General features: G+C 34.7%; 1 protein-coding gene across 2 annotated transcripts; it reads right to left on the bottom strand.

Annotated features, from left to right (window-relative positions):
* Nucleotides 1-1,506: 1,506 nt before the first annotated feature.
* LOC122298404 (short-chain dehydrogenase/reductase 2b-like) lies at nucleotides 1,507-5,965 on the bottom strand. Of its 2 annotated transcripts, XM_043108131.1 has the most exons (6): nucleotides 5,086-5,965; nucleotides 4,607-4,662; nucleotides 4,274-4,520; nucleotides 3,085-3,129; nucleotides 2,429-2,602; nucleotides 1,507-2,064 (listed from the first exon to the last, which is right to left on the bottom strand). In XM_043108131.1, exons 2-6 carry the CDS (start codon nucleotides 4,624-4,626, stop codon nucleotides 1,687-1,689), a joined length of 864 nt encoding a protein of 287 aa, XP_042964065.1. In that variant the 5' UTR covers nucleotides 4,627-4,662; nucleotides 5,086-5,965; the 3' UTR covers nucleotides 1,507-1,686. The 2 variants fall into 2 exon arrangements, with proteins under 2 accessions (XP_042964065.1, XP_042964073.1); XM_043108139.1 differs by lacking the exons at nucleotides 2,429-2,602; nucleotides 5,086-5,965 and having other exon boundaries at nucleotides 4,607-5,058.
* Between the last annotated feature and the right edge of the window lie 12,363 nt (nucleotides 5,966-18,328).

The following is an 18,328-nucleotide window of genomic DNA, read 5'->3' as shown; positions in this document are numbered from 1 at the left end:
CTAAATATGTCTGGTGTCAGTGTTAAAAAAGGATCCAAAAAAGTCATTTCTTTCACAAGAATCTGTAGGAACTAGTAGAGGTTATGTAGAATACAATGGAAACTGGACTATTGAAGGAGTTTGCAGTGGTAGCAAGAAAGATTTGGTTGAGAATAAATGAACTCATATTCAATAAAGAATTCAACCATCCTAACAAAGTAGTGAGTGTTGTTTATCAAATTTTGCAACCGCTATATGAAGTGGACGAGCAGAAGAATCATACCTCAGGGCCAAGTAGTAGTACTGAAACCATGTTGGAACCCCCTCCTATGCATACTTGCAAATTTAACCAGGATGCAGCTGTAGACAAGATTCATTCCAGAATTAGAATTGGGGTGGTTGTGGTGAGGGACTATGAAGGAAGGATTATTGCAACTATGAGGAAAAACAAGTGTCTTTTTTCAGATCCTTTGCTGTCTGAAGTACATGGGGCATTAAAAGCAACAACTTTTGGCTTGGAATTGGGACTAAGAAAGATTATACTTGAAGGCGACTCCCTTCATATCATTCAGGCCTTGAAGAAGGATGATGCCGCTTAGACTAGTGTAGGAATGTTTGTATCTGAAGCTAAGGATTATTTAAAGAATTTTGTCAAATGGGTTACTCTTCATATCAGAAGGAATGTCAATGTAATTGCACATGTCTTGGCAGAAGATGTTTTATTCATTTATGATGTAATTGTTAATCTGGAGGAATCTCCTCCAGATTTGATATAATAGAATGAGCTAAAAAGCTTCGTTTAAAAAAGGAAAAAAAAAAAAACCAATAGAAAGTCATCGCATTTAACAAAAAACATGTAAGTTTAAGATTGACCGAAAAATATTTGCATAATCACTTTTTTTCTTATGTACGTTCTTTTGCCATGACACGCCTAAAGACAAGGGTCATCTCAAGGTCTAGGATGCTCATGGACTCCCCTCATCACCGCCAAAAATGATCACCAAAACATACTAAACCACCTTGGAATCCTAAATTGTGCTAGTGTGTGATCAATGAGGTGCAAGACACCACCACCAATTCTAAAAGAAAAAGAAGCTACTTCTAAATTAATTGTAATGCTTCGAATGAGTATCTCACATTGTTTGAAAATGAGAAATTCTTGTCGTTCCAATGATACCAACTGTCTAAATGACAACATGCAGAAAATCTGATCATGTTAGATATTGAGAAAATCTGAAACTGATGCCAATTGAATACCAAAAGGTTATTGCGTATTATGAACCTTCCTTTTCCAATTACTAAAACACACCCTTTTAATTCTGAAACCTTTTCTTTTCTACATGAGTTTTTTGAAACACCATGAAACAGCATCTGTATGCTTAATTGGGCGTCCCCATTTTCTCCGTCAAACTAAAAGTTTTATGCACTTCTCACTCTCACTCTCTGTTCTTCACCAGACTGGCATGATATTAGTTCTGCAAGAATCTTGAGCATTAATAAGATGGCATCAAGGAAACATCTTTTAAATGACATAAAAAGTTACTTGCATTTGACATGCAATTTTCACATTGGTGTTCATAAGTTCAATTTTAGAATCTGAAAATCTTATTATATAATATAGTAAAACCAGAGAGTGCTACAGAAACTACAGCTCACAAGCAAATATGACAAATATTGTCCATCTGAATAAATGGATTGCCTTTTCATTCACAAAGAAGACACTTCTTGCCGAACAAAAAACATGCCAGAAGGACTGCCATCCGGGAGTAGGGCTAATCTGACAGGACTTGCAGCACCTTCTTCAACAGGCAAGATGCCAGTGTTGCCATTTATATCGGTTTTGACATAGCCAGGGCATACACAGTTGATGCAGAAACTTGGGTACTTCTGGGCCAAGATCCTTGTGTAGGCATTCATTGCTACTTTTGAGATTGTATAGGCAGAGAGAAAAGTTGGCCAGCCTTTGGCTTCCAGTGAACCTTCTTTAAAATCTTTTAAAAACTCCTTCACTATCTCATCCAGTTTCTCTTCTGTAAGGTTTTCAAAATCACCAAAAACTCCTCGAGACCTTTCGTTTGGTATGTTCTGAAACAACAAGACAGGGCAGAAAGTGTTGACAAAAAAAAAAACTAAGATAAATCAACTAAAGCAGACAAGCAGAATTCACCCATGTTTATAGCGAATAGAATTGTCTGATCTGATTGTGGTGTACATGCTTTTTTTGCCCTTAGAATCATTTGGAAAAGTTTGAGAGGAAGTGGCAAAATCTGTAACTTTCCATCATTTGCCCAAAATGAATTCATTCAGTTACCAATAATTTTGCTGGGTCATCTACTAAAGGTCCAACTGGCCTAAATTCACGTGTACCGAGATACTGTCAAGTTAAGCCAAGTTTCTTACCAAGGTCCTGACAATTTGTTTCTATGAGAGGAATGTGTTATTTTCATACCTTTATCATTCCGAGGCTGGATGAAACGTTAACAATCCTTGGTGAATTAGACAATTGGAGGAGATGAATGAGTGTTTCAGCCATTCCTCTAGTACCATAGTAGTTTGTTTGCAAGCATGCTTCTGCTAACTCATAAGTTTGGGGCAGATTAGCCCAATCAAGTTCGGCTCCTGCCTGCAGAAGCAGGAAGTCAATCCACTTGGTAATTATCACCTAGTGCGTCAAAGATCAGGTAGGTTCCAACCATCTACTAAACTTTGATATAAAACAGAGAATACAAGTACCATAGCTTAACTCAAAAATTCTATCCTGGATAAAAGGGAAATAACTCCCAATTTCAGAAGGCTAAGCAGCTTAAGCAAAAATAAACTTATTGCTGGCCCTAATAGGCATCAGGCTTAAGCATTTCCAAGGAAAAGTTTGGTTTCAACTTTCAACAGGGGATATTCTCTTTACACCTCCTCAATGGCCATTGGCTAGGTGTAAAAGATAAAGAAGAATTCCCTTGTTAGTGCTTTTGCAGAATCTGACCATCCATTTTTGGAGTCGAACCATGGCAATTACACAAACCGCACAAGACATTTCTTCCAAGGTGCATTCAGTTTAAAACTTGCCTTTACTATGCTGCCAGACACAAATCACTGGAAAGTACTTACCAGATCAGCATCTACTTTCACTCCGCTTATCCCTGCATTGTTCACCTGCACGTAGTTTTTAGCATTTCATCACTCATTTTTGTTTCTAAAAGCAATTCTTAGATTTTAATCCAGGAAAAGTTATTGAATAGTTCCATTTACTAAAAGTGTTTCTACCCCGTACTAACTTACGAGATTCACCATGGTTTAATCAAGAACCATGAGCACATAGTGTTACATATATAAGTATGTATGTATGTATATACACCAAGGCAAACAAGAATTTCATTTGGCTGGTGACAGGGTTCCGTTGAGCAGTAATTTAAGAGGCCTTATTCGCATGGATAGAATTGGTCTAATTCCTTACTTGAGGTTCTCCTCATGAGGTATGTATTAATTTGCCGTCGTTTATTTCTTATCTTTTATATGTTCGTGCAGGTTTTTTGTTGCAGGGAGTTGACTTGATTTTATTTTCTTGTATTATCTGTGGCTATTGTATTGTGGCTGAGGTCTTAAGAAATTTTTTTGAGGTCTGGGTTTGGGTCTTTTTTAATATTTGTAACCCCCAGGTCTCGAGTTGTAATCACAGTTTTCCTTCACCATAAGTAATGGCTATCAATAAAATTGGAGTACAGTCCTCTTTCACAAAATAGAAAAAGAAAAAAAAAAGGGCAATAGGCATACCCCATGTACATGGTACCTATACAAGAGAGACACCTAAACATGATTGCCAACTGATACAAGAAAGTTATGGATACTCAGCCCATTTAGTTAACTAATCCAATGATTGTGAGGCAGTCACATCTTTTCTGTTCTGCAGCGTAGGAAACCTTAAGGAATTGCAGTAAAAGCAGAACTATTATCCCACCTAATATTCTGAACTTTACCCCACTGGACTAACAGTAATTGATCATAAGACTCACAAAGCATATATTTTTTTGTAATGGTATGAAGCACGAGTTTTTTACAACTTGAAAACTAGACTAGAAAAGATGTGCAGGAAAATAAACCCCAAAAAAACAAAGTTGAAAGCTAATTCCTTCAAGAAAGCAAAAAAATCAACTATTTTTTTTTTTTTTTGATGAATAAAAAAAATCAACTACTTAAGCGAACTAAAGCAAGCAAGCAGAATTTCCAAGAGATTCTCAAGAAGAATAGATCTGGGAAAATATATAACTCTGTAAGGAAATCAACTTTGAATGATATTTACCAAGATATCAAGTTTCCCAAACTTTGTTTTGATGAAATCTGCCAAAGAAGCAATGCTAGCAGGGTCAGAAACATCGAGCTGATGAAATACCACGTGATCAGAGAGACCATAGTCTCTCAGTTTATCAGCAGCTTCAAGACCCTTCTTCTCATCTCTTGCTGTCAACACCACTACGATCCCTTTTGAAGCCAACTGTCTAACTATTTCAAAACCAATACCTTTATTTGCTCCTGTAACAACAGCATACCTGAAAGAAATAGTAAGAAAATCCCTGTCAATAAAGAGAGACATGGCAAAGACATATGGGGTTGAAGGTTGTGACAGTAAGTATACCTCTTTGTTTCCTGCGCCATTGATGATTCGGTCTAGCTTTAGGAAAGGAAGGTGCTCTGCAGATAAAGATAAATTTATAATGCGAGGATGTCTTGGTTCCGAATAAGTGTGTATTTCATGAAGAAACTCAACAGTTATAATTATTTTATTAGCAAGTATATGTCTATAAATATTAATCAGGATAGACAAGGCTGGTGGGGGATCACAGCCAAGAAATTGACAACCAAAAATGGCAAAAAGATAGGAATCGCGTGGAGTCCTGCTGTATGATATCTAAGGAGTGGTATAGTGGGTGATCTTAGAACGATTCATATGAATAAGACGTTTTAGATTTGAGGCCGCTTTGCAACGGTCCGTCCGTTGTTAAGCAATAAACAGCATCCAATTGAAGTGTTCCACATAAGCAAGCACACACAAAAGAAGTAGGGAAGACTACACTAGATGATTTAATCAATTGAAACCTCGCCCCACTTTCTCACCTTTTCCAAATCCCAAAGCTCCCTTATTGCGTTCACACTACAGGCAAACTTGAGTTCGGCTTCATCTCTACTTCTTCCCATATTTCCATTTCTATTTTCTTCATCTCTTCTTCTTTTCATTTCTTTTTATTCTTCCACGAGCTTCAATGAGTAAACTTTTGGTACACCTTCGGGCATCGGGTCATTGTTCTCACCGTCATCCCCTTACCAGTCCCACCTAATCTCTACAATGACATTAAATGAGTCACCCACCTCAAATCGACGCTGACAATTTGTTTTCTAACTTTACCAGATCTTATTGCTTCAAAATCTTGAATGTTCTTCATCTCCCAAGTCTATTAAATTAGATCATAACGAATCATTTCAATAATAATTCTAAAGAAATTATGAATGAGCTAAAAACAATATGGGTTAATATTCAGTTACACACAAATAAACAATTTTTTTTTTTGACAAGTACACACAAATGAACAAATTATGATGAATCTAATAGGCAAACTAGAGCACGAAAATGAACAAATACTCCTTTAAAAATCAAAAATACAAAATAAACGTCTACAGAATAACATGTAATGGAGAATAATTCTTGAATAAGAACAATTGGTAAATGAGCACAAAAAATTGTGCCGATGATGGAGAAAATGGTGGCGGCGACATGGGTGGTGGGTTGTTGCGGCAACTGCTGGTTGGAGCTCGATTCTTCCACCTGAGTGCAGCAGATCAACGTCGCCACAAGTACCCTGGCTGGTCCATTTTTCGTTTTCCCCGAGTCATTATTTTTGCTGGATGTATTTCATATTTTTACCATTTCCGGTTTGAGATTTGGGTTGGTGGAAGCAGAAGCACGGTTTCATCTAGTCTGCAGCACCCAAGAAGAACGATGAGGAGTCTATTTGTCAATATCTCATTCGAGGAGTATTATTTGCGATTTAATAGACCGACCGATTTTAAGATTCCCTCTTTATATTTATATGAAATTCTGTATTCACACTCCTGAATCATGTAACCAAGCTGTCAGGCTGCGCTAAGCTATGCAAGCAATTGTTGACAATATTTTTAAAATAATATATATTATATTTATTATTAATAATTTTTTAAAATTTATTTTAAAAATTATAAATTATTTTAGAAAAAGAGGATTTAAAGAAAGTTTATAAGCTTTTTTTTTTTTTGGTTATAATATTTGGATCAATACATATACCATAAATCATTGCTTGGCTTATTGGTATTGATAGCTCCTTTTAACCCAAAGGACATAGGTTGAGTCATGCCTCCTCAAAGGAGGGACACATTGGCTTACAAATTTAGATATAGAAAAACAGAATTGATAGCATTCAATTTTGAAATTCTCTCTCAAAACTCTTTATTTTTTTAAAACTTATTATTAGTATTTGTTTATTTTACAGAGAATGGATTTCTAACTTCTTATTTGAATAGTAAAATCTGGGAGTATTCAATATCTAATTTCATGTGTGTGCATAACGTACTTAAATAAATAAATTTATTCTAGACTTTATTGTATTTTGAAAGTAAATTCGCTTATCATTATTGTGCATATCGTAATTAGTGAAGGCAAATATTATTTTAAGGAATGTGATATTTGTAACGTATATTGAAGTAAACTTTCTTCCACTATTTTAATTTTATAACCCATTTTGCACCAATAATTAGGATGGAATGTGTAGCATTGAGCAGCTAGCTTGAAAGAGACGTACGGCAAACTTCAGTACCCCAAGACAAGGATTGCTATCGTTTTCTTGCTTTCTGTTTGTATGGACGCGTAGCATGAAACATGGCATCATATTCTCCTCAGACATCGTTTTATCAATTAAATGTTTAAATTAAAATAATTTTAAGTCTAAAGGTTTTAAATTATTTATATTTGAGAAATTTTCGAAGTTTTTTTTGTTGGTGTTAAACCAAGTCATCACTTTCTTTACATGATAAGTTTCGTTTTTGAAAAATATAAATAATTTATAAAAAAATCAGTGGTTCTAACCCAACACAATATCTAGAAGGGGTTGAATAGGTGTAATTCAATTTTATTGCACTATTTAAAAATATTTGTCAAACAAGCAGTCAATCAATGAAACAATTTACATAAAAATAATCTATTAATTCTATTTTTAATTCTATTTTTAAAAATATAATTCAATTTTATTACACTATTTAAAAACTCTACATTTGTAAACTTTGGGACTTTGATTAATAGTTTGTATAAATTAAATTTAGATTCTGTTTATTAAAGTAATCTATTAACTCTGCATGATGATGTTAGCACTATACGTAATATTATTGATGAGTCATCCTCTATATCATGGCATAAGAGAATGGGACATATCTCCATAGAAAGAATTAAAATATTAGTATATGAAGCAGTTCTAAAGAATTTAGACTTCTTAGATTTTGGTACTTGTTTGGATTGCAAAAAGGTTAAGCAAATCAACAATACTAGTTAAGATGCCAAGAGGAGTGAGGAAATTCCTGAGATCATACACACTGAATGGTCATTTAGTACCCATTGTTTGAATGGTTAGAGATATTTTACCTTATTTATTGATGACTATTCACAATTTATGTATCTTTACCTCCTTTTTAATAAATTTGAAGCACTAGATGCTTTAAGAATATATAAAAAAATAGTAAAGACACAATTAGAAAAGAAAATAAAAGATTGTAAGATCTAACAGGGGTGGAAAATATTATAGTAGATATACAGAGTTAGGCAATGACCGGGTCCATTTGCAAATTTTCTCAAGGAAGAAGGCATTATTGCTTAGTATACAATGTCAGGTTAGCCTCACTAAAATGGTATTACTGAAAGGCGAAATCATACTTATATGAATATGGTAAGAAATATGCTCAATAATTGTAATCTTTCTCTATATTTATGGAGTGAGGCCTTAAAAACTGCAATGTATATCTTAAGTAGAGTTTCATCTAAGATTGTTTTCAAAACACTATTTAAATTATGGAAATGATGGAAACCTAATTTAAGACATATGCGCATATGAGGTTGTTCAGTTGAAGTTAGAGTCTATAATCCCCAACTAAAGAAATGGGTCGAGGACAATTGGTGGTTATTTCATTAGCTGTGCATAAAACTATAAGTGCTACAGATTTTATTGTCCCTCACACATCCTAAGAATTGTGAAAGCCATAAATGCAAAATTTATTGTTTGGAAAAAATGGGAGTATTGTTCCTCGAAAGATAGAGTGTGAAGAAACATGAAATTCAGATACTACATCCGTGAATGGAAATGAAATTATTGTCATTCAAGGAAATCAATCTGATATCCTTGAAGATCAATCAATTCAAGAACCACCATCACCTCATGAGGAACATACCAACTTTGACTCTACAGTCCAACATCCACATAATATGGATGAAAATGAAGAATTAAGAAGATCCTCTAGAATAAGGAAGCCTGCTATTTCTGATGATTATTATGTGTGCCTACTAGAGTCTGACTTTGATGTGAGACCTAAATATGATCCTATCTCATTTTCACATGCCATGAGTGGAGAGAATTCAAAATCTTGGTATGATGCTTGATAGAAGAAATGGAATCCATGGCTAAAAATCAAGTTTGAGAAATTATCGAGTTACCTAAAGTGAGTTAAACATTAGCTGTAAGAGAGACTCAAATGGTAATATCGATAGATATAAAGGTAGACTTGTAACTAAAGGATTTACACAAAGAGAATGTATTAACTGCCATGATACCTTCTCTCTAGTTTCTAAAAATGATTCTTTTAGAGTGATCATGGCATTAGTAGCTCACTTTGATTTAGAGCTACATTAAATGGATGTAAAAATAGCTTTTTTAAATTGGACTCTTGAATAAGAGGTATACATTAAGCAAACTAAAGGATTTCATTCTGATAAAGGTGATCATTTAGTTTGCAAGTTAAAGAAATCAATTTATGAACTAAAACAAATATCTCATCCATGGTATTTGAAGTTTCATGATGTTATTACTTCATTTGGTTTTATAGAGAACATCTTGGATAACTGCATGTACCATTAATTTAGTGGGAATAAGTGTATTTTGTTAATTCTATATGTTGATGATATTTTGCTTGCAACCAATGATTTGGGTCTACTACATGACACCAACAATTTCTATTACAAAACTTTAAAATGAAGGATTTAGGTGAATCCTCTTATGTTTTAAGCATAGAGATTCACCGAGACGGATCTAAAAGAATTTTAGGACTTTCTCATAAAACCTACATTGAAAAGTTATTGAAAAAATTCAGAAAGAATGAATGTACACCCGATGAAGCACCCTTATTAAATGGTGATCAATTTAGTTTAAGTTAATGTCCAAAAAATGCTTTGAAAAAGAAAGAAGTAGAAAATATTCAATATGCATCTGCTGTTGGTAGCTCTTTTTATTTTTTTTAAGGAGGGAGGACGGCACCTCCAATAACTTTATTAGAATCCTCACTTGTGGTGGAGGAAACCATAATAATATCAAAACAATGCTTACTAAAGAACAAGCAAAACAAATCCAAAAACCAACAAGGACTTGAGCTAAAACAAAAATTAATAAAGAATATGTAGCAAGCCTAATTTCTCCAACTTCAATCACCCTCTTAACAGCTGTGGTATATCAACATAATTATTCCAAGTAGTCCGCATACACCCCTTCACCCCTAGTTTAGCAAGAAGATCCACCAATGAGTTCCCTTCACTGAAGATATGAAAAACATCATAATCCAATCTCGCCAACAGTATTTTTATCTCCTTCCAAAAATCTTCTACATACCAAACTTTACATCTTTTATTCCACAACCATTTTATAACCAACAAAGAATTCATCTCTATATCAATGCAAGTGAAACCAAAGGATTTTACAATCCACAAGTCATGTAATAATCCCAAAAGTTCAGCTTCATTATTCGTACCTTCCCTAAGATTTATAACAAAAGCAACCTGTAACTTGCCTTGTGAATTTTAAATTACTCCTCCAACACCCATCATTCCCGGATTAACAAGACAACTACCATCAATATTTATTTTCACTCTACCTGCAGGAGGAGGCAACCACTGAACCATCTTTGGACATTTATAAACAACCTTCTTAATTGGCAATTGGAAAACTGATAAGATGTCTTCATCCATGCTAGTCAAACCTCCCCACCCTTCAGCTTCAATCTCGACCAACCAATCCAATATTTTATTTTTTTCCAAATTGACAAAACTAACTCATTCTTGTTTTCTATTCTTGTTTTGCACCTTCTATTCCAAAGGCACCATAACAAAATGCATGGTATAATACCAAACAAAGACCCAACTTATGAATTTTTTTTTTTTTTTTTTTTTTTTTTGCCTTAAGAAATCAGGTTTCTACCCAAACTTGCCAACATCTACCTCTCATAGACGACATTCCAACACAAGTAGAGGCTTTCTCCTATATTTCTTTCGCAAAATCACCTTTCACCAACACATGATTCAAGTCTTCATATTCTCCAGTAACACAACAATTACACCTTGAAACAATCAGGATTCCAAGCTTTCAAACTCGATCATCTACACTCAAAGCATTAAGAAAAGCCTTACAAACCATCACTGAAATTTTCTTTGGAAGAGATAGATTCCATATGCAGTTATACCAGTTTACTTTTGGAGCATGAACTCGAATATGACTCCAAACACTTTTTGTTGAAAACTTACCACCCACATTCTCAGTCCAAACAAGAATATCATCCCCTTCTCTATTTTTTCATAAACTGTCCACCACCAACATAACATTTTCGAAACCCACCAGCTGAGAAATGAACTCAATGTCCCAGCTAACTTAAAGCTTGCAGTCTTTGACGGTTGTTTTCAAAAAATGTGCATTGACATATCAATTAATTAAAAAGCCCTCATCCAACCATCTATCATACCAAAAAGAAATCTGACCTTCTCTCGCCTTCCAACGGGACAAATTAAGAACCATCGACAAATATTTTGCAATCATCCGCCAATTTTTTAAGCCCTTATTCGGATCCACTGACAAGACATGATTATTTTTCACATACTTTGCTCAAAATAATTCGCCTATAAGGAATCCTTATAAAGCAATTTTCAAGCAAATTTTATATGAAGAGAAAATTGGATATCATCTAGATGTTTAATACCCAGACCATCTTCCTCTTCTGGTAGACACAACTTTTCACATGCCCTCCAATTTCTTTTCTCCTTTCCTTCCGAAGATCCCTAAAAAAAGGTACTAAAACAAGCATTTAGCATCTTTAACACAGTCTTTGGAACCTGAATAGAAGATAGCAAATGAATAGGCATGCTCCCCAAAACATGCTTAATCAGAAGCAATCTGGCCCTTTGAGAAAGCAATTTTGATTTCCAGCCACCAACTCTCTCCCAAATTTGCACCACGGAGTTCTCCAAATGAATAGCTTTTAGCTTTTCTGAGACAATTGAAACTCTGAGATACTGAAAAGGAAAAAGATTCCACTTAAAACTTGTAGATAGAAGAAGAGCACATCAACGAGCAAAGGTAATATATTTGGAAAGAATAAGAGAAGATTTATCCACACTTTCCACCTGCCCCAACCATATCTCATAGGTGTAAAAAATATCCAATGATATTATGAAGAGACTTGAGATTGTCATTTGTAAAAATAACGATATCGTTGGCTATGCTAAATAAGCGGAACACCCCTTGGATGTGAAAAATAATCATGTTAGCTTTCCTTTCACAAAGCCTCGCTTTAGAAAATGAGATAGAATTTCCTCAACCAAAATAAAATTATAAAAAAAAAAAGAGATAATGGATCCCCTTGCCAAAAACCCTGGCCTCCTTCAAAAAAAAAAAATTGGAAACCTCATTCATCACCACCAAAAACAATGGCGAAAATATATAATTCCAAATCAAAACACAAACTTGGTTGGAAAAACCCACATGCAATAAAAAATCTCATTCCATACTATCATATGCTTTCGCCATATCTACCTTCATCAACACATTTCCACTTCTCTTCTTATTATTCAAATGAACCATTTCCTGAGTCAAACAAATATAATAAAAAATGCTTCTCCCAGAAAGAAAAGCGCCTTGCTCAGGGAAGATCAATCTAGAAAAAATAGATATAAGGCGTTGTACAAGGATTTTAGAGCAAACTTTATAAACGACTGAATATAAACTTATAAGCTGAAACTTATCAAAAGTTGTCGAATTCTCCACTTTTCGAATAAGCACCAAGGATGATGCCATTTAAAACCAAGGAAAAGAATTCCCTCTAAAACAATTACCAATCGCCTCTGCCACATTAGTCTTTACAATATCCCAACAAGATCTAAACAAAATCCCAAACAGAATCCATCCGAGCTCGGATTACAATCCACCGATATGGAAAAAACTGCATCTTTCACTTCCTCCATCGATGGCACCTGACATAACAACTCATTTTCATTCTCCATAATGTCTTTCTCTACTAAATTTAACTAATCAGGTAGACAAAACTAGGGCTGAGATCTCAAAAATTTATCAACATATTCAACGGCATCTTGATGAACTTCCTCAGGAGAAGACAAATATTGCCCATCTAATAAATACATTTCATAAATCTTCTTTGTTTTAGCTGCCTTTAGAGCACGAAAAAAACTAGCCGATGCCTCCTCTTGTTGAATCCAACACACCTTAGACATCTACCATAGCCTTGTTTCTTCAAGCCTAAGCCAACTATTCAGCTCAAGTTTTGATGGAGCCAAATCTAGTTCCGCCTTGTAACATCCAAACCCTAAAAGTATATATTTTTTTAAATTTATTTTCATTATTTTGATTTATTTCATTTTTATCTATTTTGATTTTTTATTTTTATTACTTCCGTAATTTAACAATAGAACGTATTAAAAGGGTTTGAATTTCATTAGGAAGTTTCCTTATCAACATAGTTATCTTTAATTCCCAGTTTGAATAGATTCCTAGATTAGAACCAACACTCCAATTCAAACTTTATCCAATTTCCAGATCACTCATTTACTTCCTCTTTTCTCCTCTCTATAAAACCCACTAGACCTTCAGCAAATACCAGGAAACTTTTACACACTAGCCACCATAGCAGCCACATCAGACAGAGCAAAACCCACCAAGAATAAAACAACCCCTACATTTTTCCAGCCACTGTTGACCACATCAGGGAAAGTCAAACCACCTCCCAAAAAAGTGCCAACCAGCTTAACCCCAATGAACCCATAGATTTCCGGTAAGCCCACGCTGGAATCTTCCCTCCCCTTCACTATTTTCGGTTTGACAACTTTTCTCTCTCCCTCTTTCACAGTTTTCTCTCAAAGCTTTTTCTCTATTTCTTTGCAAAATAAAAAAGGGCCAGTCATTAGTTGGTTTTTGGTATTTACAATATCTGCCATCTAAAAATTGACTCACATTGTTACTTTTCAAAATATAGAGTTGCTTTTAAAAAGGGTCAGTCATTAGTTGGTTTTTGGTATTTACAATATCTGTCATCTAAAAATTGACTCACATCGTTACTTTTCAAAATATAGAGTTGCTTTTAAGTCTTTTTAGCCCTTGTTATACTCATAGGGGCCTTTTCAATATTTACATAAATTGCCACTAAAAAGCTGGCCATGTAACCTTCTTGTAAGAGACTTAAAACTTTTTAATATTTTTCACCAAAAATGACCCTATTTCTTTTGGTATGGGCTGACTAGCATGGGCTTGTTTAATTTTCAGTTAAGTTAGCCACCTCTTATTTTAAATTGGACTTGATTTAACATATTTCAGAAATTATTTGAATGTTTTAAATGGATTACTTTCTTTAATTGGGCCTTGGGCCTACTTATTTTTAAAGGATTTTAAGCATATTTTAAAAAGTATTATTTTATATTATTTTTAGCCTATTATTTTTGTTAATATTCTAATTGACCTTTAACTAGATTTTTATAAAATTATTAAGATATATGTTCACTTAGAATATTAACTAATATGATATGAGTTTTGAATAATATTATTATGTAATAATCTTAGTGTAATTAAATTATCTCTATCTATGATTTTAAGTATTTAGAATGCTACGACACGTTTTTCTAGAAAAGTCAGTGACGATTAGTGCCTCATATAGGTCACAAGCTACAACGTAAAATTGTGGAAGCAACGCTAAGAGGTAATTAGTATGATTATATAATTGCATATGTATTGTAAATTTTCTAATGGTATATGAAAATATAATATTTGTCTACACTACGCTACAAACTAAGTCAAGGTTAGATTTCTTTCACGATCTTTGATGAATTATGACATTATGCTTGTATGAATGAATGTTGTTTGATGGAGTGAATGATTCTAAAATCACATGGAAGTCATAAAATGTTCATATAGTAATTTAAGTCAAGTATGCCATGCAATAAAATAGCTAGATCATATATGCCATGTTCACGTAGTGATTAAATCATATATGCTGTGTAATGTCATGAAGTATTTAGATCAAATATGTTATGTAAAGTTCATATAGAACTCAGATCATGTATGTCATGGAATGTTTATGTTTAGAGCATATTATGCCATGTACAAGAATATGACATTTTATGCCATCTACAAATATATGCCATGCTAGAAAAGTTCATGATATTAAATAAGTTCTCATGCATTGAGAAAGATAAGATATTTAAGAGTGACACAGACCAAAGCATGTTCACCACAAGTTTTGTTAAGATGATGCCAAAGACCTCAGCGTGGTTCATCATAAGTTAAGTGAAACACGAACCTAAGCATGTTTCACTCTAACTTATGTTAAGGGTGACATGGACCTAAGTGTGTTCACTACAAGCTATGTTAAGACGGTGCCACGGACCTAATCTTGGTTCACTATATGTTTAGTGAAACACAGACCTAAGCGTGTTTCACCCCAAGTTACCTTAAGGATGATACGAATCTAAGCGTGTTCATCACAAGCTATGTTAAGGATGACACAGACTTAAGCGTGTTCATCAAAAGTTATGTTAAGCGTGGCAAGGACCTAAACGTATTCATCACAAGTTATGTTATGCGGTGTCACTGACTCAAGCATGTTTCACTCCATGTTATGATAAGTTATGGGGTGTCATGACCTCAAGCATGGTTTGTCATGATGATGTATGTTTCTACTCATGTTGATGATGAATAGACATGCTATGAGAATCTGTGAATGATATATGTTTGTTTGAAGAGTCTTTCAAAAATTAGGTCTAAGCTAAATTATATTTTATGATATGATGTACTATTTACTGAGTATTCGACTCATTTTTCTGTTTATTTATTTCTTTGTTCTCTTCTATGTCTAACTGCCTCAAGTGATGATTGTAAGGACATAAATCTGAAGGACCAGGAGTAGATGTAGTGCAAGGACTTCTTTTTTTTATGATCTTTGGATAAAAAGTCACACGTAGGGTTAGTTTATATTTTTACTTTACGTTTTCAGTTTTATGTTTTCAAAAACAGTTTTGTTTAGTTTAATAAATGAGGTATTTCAAGATATGAATCTCTTTACTGAGTACTATGTTATGAATATTAGTATTATATCTATCCTACGGGAAGGGGGTGTTACACACCTCATTCGAAAAAGTTTCTTGTAAATCAATTTCCAACTCGTCAATTCTGAGTTCCAGCTCCTGAATATGCATATATGTCTTCCCGAAGACAATTTTGCTCCATTTATGCAAGTGATTCTTGGCGCACTTCAACTAACTTTCTAACCAAAATAATCCTGAATCCCCCACTTCCTCTTCCCACGCCTTCTTAATCAACGGCAAGAAAGACTCATGATCCACCCACATTTGATGGAATTTAAAAGATGAAAAACCATTGAGCTAAGAACAAATTAACTTTAGAACCAAGGGAGCATGATCAAATGTTGTTCTAGGCAAGTATTTCAAGTGAATATTAGGCCAAGAAACCAACACCTAAGGGTTAACTATAGCACAGTCCAAACTCGCCCAACTTCTTGTTTGTCTCCCTTGACCATTGCACCAAGAAAACCGATTACCAGTAAAAGGCACATTAAAAAAACCATAGGAATCAATACATTCATTAAACTACAGCATATTTGACACTGGCCTAGAATGACCCCCTCGATGTTCAACATCCAATCTAATTATATTATAACTATCCGCAATCACCCAAATCGAACTAGTTGAAACCAAACTAGTCAACTCCTCTCATAAGCTTCTATGTTCCACTTGAGCGCAATATGCATACACAAAGGAGATATAACCATCTGAGCCATTTGCACCCATACATATTGTAATCTGTTGAGAACCTTTTGAGACGACACGAATTTGCCAACCATGATTCCAAAGCACCCATAATTTTCCTCCATGATCTTCACTAGTCACACCATCAACCAAGTTCAAACTATTTTTCAACGTAATCAAGAGACATTGGGATTGAAAAGGCTCAGCAACCCCTAAAATAGACGGCTTAAATGTTTTCACCAAATTCCTCAACCTTTTTTCTGAAGTGCCTAACCCCCTAATATTCCAAAACAATAAAGACTGCATCATATATTCACACAGATGGGCTTGCTAGAACCCTTGGTAGAACTTCTCAAATTAACACTCACATTTTTTTCTTTTTGCTTTTTCTTTTGTCATTGTCAGAATCAAAGACCTTCTCTTTATTCATATTTTTTTCCACTTTTGTCACCTCCCCATCAGAAAAATTTTCAAACTCGACAACAACCAAAAAACTACCCTCCTCCTATCCTCCTTGAATATCACTACATGACCCTGAATGGGGACACCTCTTGAGACTCACTATTTTCCATAGGCACATCCATAGAAGGAGAAACCAAAACAACAACATTTTCTTTTTCTTTAGTTAAGCCTTTGTCAATGCAATCTTCCTAAAACACAATATCATTTTTCTCTGTCAACACATCATTATCTTCAATCACAACCTATTCTCCTAACGTATCATTCTTAGGAGAGACTATCAACAATCCATCTACAAACTTTTCCGCTCCACCCAACTTAGGCATTACAAACGAGATCAAAACCATTTTTCTTTCATTGACTTTTAAAGAGTCCACATCAATACTATTACCTTCAATAAGGACAGTATCCTCCCCTACCTTATTTAAATTTTCAACCCCATCATCTGTGCCATCGCCAACATTTTTCCTCACTTAGACATTCTCTCACCGACCAGCATCTTGAACATGCTGATCATCCTTAATTTTTTTCCCTACTCCCTTACAATTCTTTAAGGAGTGCCTTTGAACCTTACAACGCCAACAATATGCCGGTAGAGTTTCATACATCACTTCTTGATGCCAACTATTAGGATTTTGAGGAATCCCAATCCAAAACACAAGAATAGGATCACTTGATGCATCTATCTTGACACAGACTCGAGCGCCTTCAGTTCTCATAGCACACTTCATGCAATTATCCTGGTGTAAGAACTTTCCACTCAGGCTAACAATATTCCTAAGAAATGCCTCGTAATAATAATTTGAAGGTAAACAAGGGAGAAACACCCAAACTGGCACTACTGCAAGTTCATTTTCTTCACAAAAATCAATTGTCCAATGGAAAACCCTATAATGAACACCATCCACATCACACGATTCACGTGCAAAAACTTTCAGGAAATCCTCTTCATTAGCAAACCGAACAAAAACATTCCTAGGCTTCCTCATGGAAGAAACCACATGTTGATTAGCGAGACCCCAACGATTCCTAATGAAGGATCTGATAATGTCCAGATAAGGCCTCCATCGGAGAAATTTCATCACCATAGAAAACTTGAATGGTTGTGCCGAGAGTGCAATTTCTTCCTTGGAAAAAACACGCAGAGATCTCCATCAACCATTTTTGGCGTGTGCAAGGGAATCATCACCTCGGGCAGGGGCTGTGGTGATTGCGCTACCATATCTATGAAAGAACGACCATAAGAAACTGATGACATAGGCCCACCTAGGGCCTCGGTGACAGCCATGCAAGCCTAGGACACCAAGAAAAAGCAAAATCGCCCTTTAATTACGAAGCAAAATAGCCCAAATTCAAAATTCTCAAACAACATTTTGACACTAAAAAGCTGAGTCTAGCCTTATGTTGTTGGTAGTTTAATGCATGCACAGGTTCGTATAAGACCTGATATTTGCTATGGGAATGTTGGGAAGATACCAAAGCAATCCTAGTACAGAACATTGGAAGGTTGCTAAAAAGGTTATGAGATATTTACAAAGAACCAAGAATCAAATATTTACTTATAAGCATGTTGATTATCTAGAA

The sequence above is a fragment of the Carya illinoinensis genome, chromosome 2, assembly GCF_018687715.1.
Source record: "Carya illinoinensis cultivar Pawnee chromosome 2, C.illinoinensisPawnee_v1, whole genome shotgun sequence".
NCBI classification, from domain to species: Eukaryota; Viridiplantae; Streptophyta; class Magnoliopsida; order Fagales; family Juglandaceae; genus Carya; species Carya illinoinensis.
The sequence above is the reverse complement of the archived record's forward strand: the minus strand, read 5'-3'. Positions and strand labels throughout refer to the sequence as shown.

Excerpts from the sequence above, each read along its gene's own strand:
- LOC122298404 (XM_043108131.1), bottom strand. The coding sequence starts at position 4,626 with ATGGCGCAGGAAACAAAGAG. Across the intron at positions 4,521-4,606 it reads ATGGCGCAGGAAACAAAGAG|GTATGCTGTTGTTACAGGAG; the intron begins GTATACTTACTG and ends TATTTCTTTCAG. Across the intron at positions 2,065-2,428 it reads CCAGCCTCGGAATGATAAAG|AACATACCAAACGAAAGGTC; the intron begins GTATGAAAATAA and ends TTGTTGTTTCAG.